Here is a 10,562-nt window from a genome sequence, read left to right on the forward strand (position 1 = left end):
TTGTTATTGTCTATTAAGCAGCCATTACCTAATTTATAGTTCTCCAGCCCTCAGCTCTGCTTCCAACCATATGTTACAGTGCTCCATTTATTTAGGGAGCTTTGGCCCTGCTTGTGCATTTATCAGCGAGACAGCAATTAAGATCTGGTGAAAGCGGAAGGCGTTGTGAGATTGCAGCTGATTCCCAGACCCAAGCTGAATGTTGAGAGGAGGGAAAGGGAGAAAGGGAAGTGACTGTTGATGCAGGAACAAAGACATGACTCTAGTGTGCTGAGCAACATGAACTGAGATGCTCTTTGCTATTTCAGATCCAGAGGTATGGAGCTCAATGCTGTATTTTCTTAAATCACTGCTATAATATGGCAATTCAGCCTGATTTTAAATCTCCAGTCTGATAATCTCTTCCTTCCTTGTGAGGACAAAAGGTTGTACGGTATTATGATTATAGTCATGACTAAAGGTCATTGGTAGGTACAACATGCAGTGGAAATAGCATCAATTCTGTCACAATTTACTCACCCTTATGTCATTACAAACCTTTGTGCATTTATTTCTTCTGCTGAACACGAAAGAAGATATTTTGAAGAATGTTAATAGCCAAATTTTTTGTCCCTACAGTGGAAGTCAATGGGAACCAAAACCAATGTTTAGTTAGCAACATTCTTCAAAATATCTTATTCCATTTTGAGTGGAATATCCCTTTAAGAAACTAGCTTTTGTTATTTAAATTACAAAATACTGGAAATGATATTAAGGACATTGGAAAAACCTATAAATGTATTATAGTTAAAACTAAATTTGTATTGAAACATCTCAGTTTTAGAAAGGAAAATACAGTTCCTTAATGAAGTACCAGTTGTTAGATGTTAGTGCATAGCAACCAGGGACATTTCAAAATGGCAACATCTGCTCAAACCAAAATAATGAAAATATTTAATATTACCCTTGTGTTCACTTAATTATGATAAAAGACAGTTACCATAACTACTTTGATTTTTACTGGCATGTTAATGTATTCAGTTCAAATAAAACGTCTCTAGGTTACGTATGTAACCATGGTTCCCCGAGGGAACGAGACGCTGCGTCGAGATCGAAATGCTCAGCACATGAAAAGAGCAAATAAAGAGTTCAGATACTGTGCAAATAACTGTATATTTTGTCAGATAGATTCATTTCCCAGCAGTGCAGTGTTATCTGGAATCAAATTGTGTTGTAATAAAACCCTGCATGTGAAAAGATTAGTCCAGTCAGAGCAGTGGCAGTTGCAAGACAGTTTCTCTTCACACTGGCTAATGCTTTAACCGTGACTCCTGTGAGTGCTGAATAAGCTACAGCTCATTGTGAATGCCCAGATATTGTACCATTGAGGCTGGATTTGAGAGCAGCGCTCGCCACGTGTGACACCCACTCGCTGTTCCGTCCAAGGCGTCTGAAGAGGATTTTCCAATTTGCTTGACAAAATGATGCCTGCACAATGCACCGCTAGCCATCGAAGCGCGACTCACCCGTACTGTTTACATTAGCCATGCAAGTCAAGTCCTAACAATTCATTCGCTTTTTATTTCCTACTAGACTAAATAATAATGCACTTGACTCCTCAGTATTGATGCAGAAACAGGCTGTCTGGCTGAGGTGATCATTCTGTGCTTGATTTCATCATGTGTTTTCATAGGTGCAATTTAAAAGGAAGAAACTGTGGAAAATAGGTCAGACTTATTGAAATGAATTCTGGGAGTAAAGGGCTCAGAAATAGCTCTCGCCCTCATTACTTTACTCTGAGTGACTGCATTTGATGAGCCTGTCAATCATGTTGGCTGGAAATTCAGCACGCAGTGATAAAAGGCACAGCAGTATTCAGCTGAATCCAACGGAAAATGCCAAAACAGAGATACAATCCATTGAAGTCCTCCTCTAGGAATTCTGTTGTCACCGATACAGCCATGTGTTTAGACATTATTTTCATTAGACGTAACAGTTGCAATACACTTTGAAGTCTATGGAGAAAAATAGTTTTTGAGGCTCTGCATGAAATGATTTTACTAATAGGCTCTTTATACTCTAGAGGTAAAATCAGGTAAACAGAAAAGCAGTGAGTTCAAGTTATTCGTGGAAGGCGGGAAAGTACAGCTCTTTTACTTCACCAAGGACTTTGGCTGGAATGTAATTTAGATGATTCATGAGTGTGCATACACTTATGAAAATGAATTTTATAATTAGAACCTGTAATTGGGAAGAGAATTGAACCGCATTACGATGCAAGTGAGAAACAGCCTTGAGTTTTATCTGCTGTATGTGAAAGAGAGGGACGACAGCAAAAAATGACATGCACTTGATTGACCACTTAATTCTGCTGATGCTAAACCGTCAATTTTATTTTTCTCTCAGCTGAGAAACTCTCTGAAGACTGACTTGTGTCTCGACCAAGGGCCAGATACTGACAACATTCCCATCCTTTACCTTTGTCACGGGATGTCACCTCAGGTGAGTTGCCTATCTCGCTCTGATCACCTGCATCAGTGGAGTGACTGTGACATTGGTTCTCTTCTATGTTGGTGTTTTATTAGGGCGGTCAGTTTAATGCATTTAGTGTGGTTAATTCTAAACAAAATAACATGATAAAAATGTACACAATTATGATCCCTGACCTATATATATGATCTTGGGCCCATTTTATGCGTTGTTGGCAATGGCGTGCAGTTAGCATGGGGACCCGGCTGGGTGGTCGACTACGCAGGCCCATACGCAGAAGGCTGCGATGAACTTTGTGCTGTGACACATTGCCCTGGTCACCACTGTTGTGGCTGCTGGTGATTTGTCACACTGTGGCCCTCCGGTCACTGTGAACAATGCGTATGCACTACACACTATAATACGTACGCACTACAGCGGCATGTGAACAACCCACAAGATGCGCCGTTTCTGAGATTGAAGTTCCGAGGTGCCATGCCATCACAATTTGTCCAATAAATCGGCAGCTTTTCCCATTCTGACACTGAACACTCTACTGACTGAAAGCCGGTCCTTGGGTGGTATATATACTGCTCTGTGAACTGCACCTGCAGCACCATTTGGTTGCCAGGTGCAATCATTGCTCTAGGCTGGGGGTGATCATAATGTAATGACTCATGTTCACAATTATGACCCCTGACCTGTACATACTGTGTATAAATAAATATATATATATATATATATATACACACACACACACACTGATGAGCCATTACAATATGACCAATAACCTGTAGGACCTCCTTTAGCCCAGCAGCCTCGCGGCGAGGCATTGATTTGATGAGGTGGCAATAGGTCTCATGGGGTGTCCGGTACCAGCAGGTCCTCCAATTACCATAATGTAAAGACTCATCAGTGTATATATATACAGTAAGTATATATATATATATATATATATACCTGTATATAAATCACCCTACATGAGTATACTGTATGTATGCAAAAAGTTGGACATACTTATATATTCAGCTATAAACAGTTGGTTGATAATATAGTTGCATTTTGTGACCAAATAAAAAATCACAGAGTTGAGATTTGCTATGTAATATATGCCGCTTGTATGTACTGTATGTTTGGCCTATACACAGGTGTGCAATAATACAGTTTAAATAATGTGTTGAGAAGGAAATTTGACACTAAGCTAAGATTAGCACTGATGAATGTAAGTTTAAATGTTTCAGTGCAATGTTTTTGTTAAATGTCTATAACTATTTAAAAGCAGAATATTCAAAGAATTTCTAGACGAAGGGACACCGAATGCAAAAACATTCAAAATATTTTTTTAGGCACTGGTGCACAAAATATATCACACATTTGTTACACGTGTGAAAAAAGCTCTTTGCTATAGTCATGTTCCCACTCGTCGACCCGATGAGGAAGGCAGTGTTCTTTAATGTTCTTCTTTAATGTTCAGTAGAATACAGGTTATCTTGACATGGCCAGCTTGTTTCAAAAATGCCCTGCAAAACCCCTTTGTGTAGCTTCTTTCAGGAGGCAATGATGACGCTGACCAAATAAACTCTTCAAAATTAACTGAATATTATGGTCAAATTAATAAAAGATAAGTTAGATGATGTAATATTTAGAGAGAAAGGAAACTGAACGGTTTCAGGTGTGACATGGAAGGATCTGTAGTGCTCTCATATCCTCAGAGAGCAGCACTAGAGCTGATGATGCCACTCAAGATGGTAAAGGACAAGAAAAGGGTGAACAATAAGTCATAGAAGGTGCATGCTGCAACACCTGATCCAGCAGAGAAGGTGCTGAATAAGACAGGAAAGAGGTTATGGAAGCATAATGATTCCCAGAACACAACAAGCTTGGTTGCAGCAGAATTAGCCTATAAAATGCACAGGTGAGAAATTAGTTTTTCAATACTGATGAATTTTTAGGCTCACAAATCACCATTGAATTTTCAGCAGATGTAGTTTAGAACAGCTGAGGTGTTCAACAGCTTACTAAAAGGAAAGAGAAACATTTGTTTGCTGTTTTCTTCTGGTTTGATCATTTTTATTAATTCTGTTTTCTGTTGAAACAGAGGAAAAATAATCTAGCTAATCCAGATAAACAGTTACGTGCCCAGAAAACAGATAAGTATGGATCACGAAAATAGCAATCTGATTTAGTGTCTGTGCCCTTAGAAAATACAAATTGCAAATGAGATCTCTTTAGTATCTGAACTGTTTCTCCCAGACAGCAATGCGATTAAATAGAGAGCAAATGGATATTTTTCTTCTCGGGTATTTTAGAAATATCTGAGATGAAATGAGAAATAACTGAGAACTCCAAAGTCTCTTGAGCTATAATGGAGCAACCTCAGCAATGAAAATGTCCTTCTTGGTGGTTAATACTTTGTTGTCTGAACTATGAGTATTACAACCTCATCCACGAAAGAGTTTGAAGTAGTGAAACTGCACGTTGCCTTTATATGAGAAACAGACAGTACACGGTCAAACACAATAGAGCGGCAGAAAGAGTGGGCTGGATGATAGTCATAAGTGTTTTTCTGCAGGGGTGGCTGTTTGATTTTCCAGAGCTTTCTGCCAATATCTTTGAGACTCTGGGGGTAGTCGGAGGAGGCCTAAACATCACCGCAAAATATGGAAATATAACAATGGTGTTTATTAATGTCTGAGTGACAGCATTACAGATTTTTTTTTTTACTGCTTGGCAGTGATGTTAACTGTACATAGAATGCTATTGAAAACCACATCACCACAAACCGTAGCAAATCTTTAGCTGACATTAATTTGCACGGCTTTGTATGTTGGCAGTTCACAAGCTAACTCCAAAAAATGCATAAATATGTAAGCCTAAATTTAGGATTTATGTATTTGAATATAAAACTTCCATTCATTTGGATTACAGTTTTAACATAAACTAAACTTATATCATACATAAATGCAACTGGTAAGAAACAGTTAACATTTCTGCACTCAGAAATCATGGCATAGTTTATTATTAACTATTTGCATCTATTTGATTTTATTTAAATAAACATTTTCAAAATGCATTTGAAAAGAAATGGCTAGCTGTGAAACAAGCAATATTCAGTTAGATAAATTGTATGATACTGACATAAATTGGATTTATTGATGATAGAAAAATAAACATGGTTATTGTGTATTTAAAACACATTCAGTTTATTAGTAATAATTGTGTCAATTTGAAATATTGTGGAAACACTGATCTATAATATTATGTAGAGATCTGTATAAGTCTGTAGTGAATTATAATGAATGATTTTGCAAGCTATTTTAATTTTGAATGACATATTAATTTTATCATTTTATAGGTATGATGTATGGTTCAGCTGACGGACAATTAGTGTTAAGTTTTTAACTTGACTTTTATGATGTTATGAATTACAAAATGCCTTACTCAGAAGTTTCCCAGGTGTACTTGACAGCAGCATGATTTGAAAATGACAAAGGCATTAATTATCACTGTTACAGAATGGATAACATAGCATACATGTTATCTAAATACATAACCCAGTCCATCAAAATGATGGATCATAATTATTTGTAGCGCAGCCTACAGTACCAACATACAAAAGTGTCTACTTCATACTGACAACTTAAACACAATGGTTCACCATGAAGAGATAATTTACACTTGCTATTACAATTTTTAATAACTAGTTAACCAGTGTGAGTATTGGCCAATGCAATATGTGACTGTATGATTACAGTGTTGTCAATGATTTAGTTTCAGTGATAAATCCGGATTTACAATTTAAGTGTACATTTTATACTCAAGAGGACACTTCTTTCATTGTTTCATTGATTGTAAAAAAACCCGAGACTTCTGCATTTGCATAAATTCAAAATATAACGAAATTAGAGGAAGAAGCTATGAAATTAGCACCAAGCCCAGGCAAAAATGGCAGTTTGTCTGAGAAGGAAACATAAAATCTATTTTGGGTTGAAAAGAAAATATAGTGACAAATTGCAAGGGACAAACAAGCAAAAAATACAATGCAAATTTTTATTAGTCAATGAAAAAAAATTTAATTAGAAGTCTGAATTGCTTGACAGAACATTGTATAGGATAAATAATAGCATATTGCACTTTGTTGATGTGTGGAATATGTAATTATTTGTGTGCTAGGTTGATGATTTTAAGCAATAATAGTCATATTTTTTCTCTTTCTGTTCTGCTCCCGTCACATCCAGATTGGCTTTGTCTTACCTATCACAAGGCCCCTGTTGAATTTATAATCAGGACTCATCTCATGGCAGTGCTTTTTTGAGGGGGATTTCACAAAAATGTGTTCACATCAGCATATTATATTTAAGGATACAAAATAAAATAGCTAAATATACTTTAGATGCTAATGACAGAGATACAATGCCCCTTCAACAACAACAACTTATTTCCATTTCTAACATCTCAATGCTCAGTGTTCAATGATTCTGTCCAAAGGTGTTACTTTCCTAACATTTGAAGTATGTGCAAAATGCAGTGCAGGCAGACTTGTTTTTACCTTCCGAACAGCAGGGATGGGGTTTTTTGACAGTGGAGCTCATACAAAAACAGGAAGTTCTTGGCAAACGTCTCAAACCTGTGCACACATGAACACACTACTGAACATGTAAAATATGGCAAGACAGAGCTGTTCCCAAGGAAATTAGTTCAGACCCTTCGCTCCCTCCGTTCTGAGAATAGCGCACTGTTCAGGAAAGATTTGTGAAACAGCAGTGCTAGGTGACAGCTAGTGCAGCCTGCTGTCGTTTTTGAAGCAGACATGTGCTTGACAATTAACTGAAAACAGTGGTGTATTGTAATAATACTACGTTACAGTACTTAAGTATTTTTTGGGAGTATCTATACTTTACTCAAGTTTTTAAATTTCAGCCAACTTTTACTTTTACTCAACTACATTTCCTAATTTTGAGGGGGATTTCACAAAAATGTTCACATCAGCATATTATATTTAAGGATACAAAATAAAATAGCTAAATATACTTTTGATGCTAATGACAGAGATACAATGCCCCTTCAACAACAACAACTTATTTCCATTTCTAACATCTCAATGCTCAGTGTTCAATGATTCTGTCCAAAGGTGTTACTTTCCTAACATTTGAAGTATGTGCAAAATGCAGTGCAGGCAGACTTGTTTTTACCTTCCGAACAGCAGGGATGGGTTTTTTTGACAGTGGAGCTCATACAAAAACAGGAAGTTCTTGGCAAACGTCTCAAACCTGTGCACACATGAACACACTACTGAACATGTAAAATATGGCAAGACAGAGCTGTTCCCAAGGAAATTAGTTCAGACCCTTCGCTCCCTCCGTTCTGAGAATAGCGCACTGTTCAGGAAAGATTTGTGAAACAGCAGTGCTAGGTGACAGCTAGTGCAGCCTGCTGTCGTTTTTGAAGCAGACATGTGCTTGACAATTAACTGAAAACAGTGGTGTATTGTAATAATACTACGTTACAGTACTTAAGTATTTTTTGGGAGTATCTATACTTTACTCGAGTTTTTAAATTTCAGCCAACTTTTACTTTTACTCAACTACATTTCCTAATTAAAATCTATACTTTTACTCCAATACATTTCCCCTGAAGCATATTCGTTACTTACTACAAAATAGTCAGAAGTCAGAAGAACACGGACTGCAGGAAAGCAGGTTTGACGAATCAGTGGTCTGGCATTTGCAAGTTAGACTCCTAAAAACACCTTTGCTCATGCAAACAAGTGCGCGCTCAACCGCGGATGATTCATTTTTCTCTCAAGTCGAGTCCGGGGTGTGTGATACAGCGTCGTCTGCGATAATATGGTAAGGTCGTTTGAATGAATCGGTTGAATCTCAATGACTCACTCATTAACAGTCACTTGCTGCCACCTACTGGCGGTTTTAATTTCACATTTCAACAATTTTGTTCATGTTTTAAATTATTTCAAATATCAGTATTCAACGTTTTATGATAAAAACAAAATATTATTTATCCATCTGTAACTGCAGTTTAAATGCATCCATGTCTCCTTTGAGATACATAAACTGTGTAAATACATCTAAATGCTATTTCAGATGCAGATTCCAGAAATGTTTTCTTATGTTGGAATGAAAGACACTAAGTACCGGATGAAGTGCTTCTTATTCTTACCCAAAAATACAAAATGGAAGAAAGAGTTAAAACTGAACACTTTTACTTGAGTATGGTACTTTATACACCACTGACTGAAATAATAATTCAGATTCTGAATATGGCTTCTATTATTAGTTGGGTGTGAAATATGTAAACCATTGCGTTTAGTTCTTCTCCCGCTGACTCAAAATGTTGTATCGGTGTTTGTTTTTTTGGAGAAATTGAGCATTGTGACCAGTCACAGACATCTGCTGAGCACATAAAAGCAATGGCTAGAGGTGTTTAACTTTGCCTACACTCTTAAAAATAAAAGATCTTTATTGGCATTGATGGTTCCATGAAGAACCTTTAACATCCATGGAACCTTTCCATTGCACAAAAGGTTCTTTACAGTGGAAAAAAAGGTTCTTTAGATCATTAAAATAGTCTTTTAAGAATAAAAATTCAAATTCTTTTAAGAAGTCTTTTAATAAGTCTGAACAGTATGCTAGGTGGTAGTTTTTTTTCCACATTCATAATAGGACACAAAAATAGAACACAAAAGACATTCAAAAAGATGGTACATTGGCATAGACACAAAAGATTTATTCTGCAGTGACAGTCAAGACCAAACACCTAAGACCTCGGTCCAGACACTGAGTCATTGAGTAATTGAGTAACTACAAGATCAAGACACCAAATCTGTCACGTTATAATATTCTGTGAAAGCTGTATTTGTTTATAACGGGAATGAACATCAAATTACCACACAAATAAGTATAATATTGAATGTCAAAATTAATAATTGCAATTACAAAACCAAAGGAGTCATCAATTATGATTTTCACTACAATAATGCAGCACTTACATCTGAAATGGTGGATTGAGAATGTGAGTCATCATTAGGACATGAGGTGGTCAGCGTGGTTTCCCTTTGAGGTGCTGTTCTATTAACAGTTCCAACCAGCATGATAATTGCAATGGCTTGCTGTCCTTGTTTTTCTCTGAATGTTGTAGACCAGGGCAGGGTTTTTACAGAAATGGCTGTCCTTTTCATTAATCTTCAAGATACGCTGTAATTTGCTGTTTGATTTTCAGATTTACCTGCCTGTACAGGCTTTTGTCTTTATTGATCATTATAAGATTTTGTTTTTGATAATGCTTCTGTTTCAAATCTAACTCTGTTTTCTAATATTGCTGTAAACTTTTACATTAACATTAACATTAGCTGACATTAATATGCTGATTATTGGATATCAAATGTTTTGAAAAGCTCAGTTAACAAAAACTGTGGCATAAAACAGTACATAAACAGATAAGTGGCAACTGGTTAACATTATTTTTCATTTCCCACATGGCCATAAATATGTGCATGTCAGGGGGTTTTAAACTGTGGTCCAGGGACCCCCAGGGGGCTGTAAGGGGTGATAGAGAGTCCTTGAAAAACTTAAAAATAAATAATAAAAAATAAAAAAATAAACTTTTTTTTTTTATTACAAAGTGTATTTTAGGGTGTTCATTCATTGACATTAAATATTAAATATATATTAACATTAAATACATATCAAGCTAATTTGACAAAAATAAAATACAATTTTTTTTTTTTTATTACAAAGTGTATTTTAGGCTGTTAATTAATTGACATTAAATATTAAATATATATTAACATTAAATACATATCATGCTAATTTAACAAAAATAAAATAAAAAACTTTTTTTTTAAATTACAAAGTGTATTTTAGGGTGTTAATTCATTGACATTAAATATTAAATATATATTAACATTAAATACATATCAAGCTAATTTAACATGTCTATATAATGTGTGGGTGTATATAGTTTCAAAATTATTTACGTTTAGTTATATTAACATATAGAGATCATACAATAAGATCATATTTGGGGGTCTGCTGAAATTTGGCATCAGCTGAAAAGGAAAGTTGATTTAGGGGAAAAGGAGGTTTAGAGAAACATTT

At 35.9% G+C, this 10,562-nt stretch overlaps 1 protein-coding gene across 1 annotated transcript in view; it reads left to right on the forward strand.

Annotated features, from left to right (window-relative positions):
- Positions 1-10,562, forward strand: part of LOC107709920 (polypeptide N-acetylgalactosaminyltransferase 18-like) — a 132,453-nt gene that overhangs the window by 99,024 nt on the left and 22,867 nt on the right. The window contains exon 8 of the mRNA XM_016514585.1: positions 2,386-2,481. Coding sequence (XP_016370071.1) covers positions 2,386-2,481 — 96 coding nt within the window. The remainder of the gene's footprint in view (positions 1-2,385; positions 2,482-10,562) is intronic.

Source organism: Sinocyclocheilus rhinocerous, unplaced genomic scaffold (assembly GCF_001515625.1).
Source record: "Sinocyclocheilus rhinocerous isolate Xijiao unplaced genomic scaffold, SAMN03320098_v1.1 scaffold2612, whole genome shotgun sequence".
NCBI lineage: Eukaryota > Metazoa > Chordata > Actinopteri > Cypriniformes > Cyprinidae > Sinocyclocheilus > Sinocyclocheilus rhinocerous.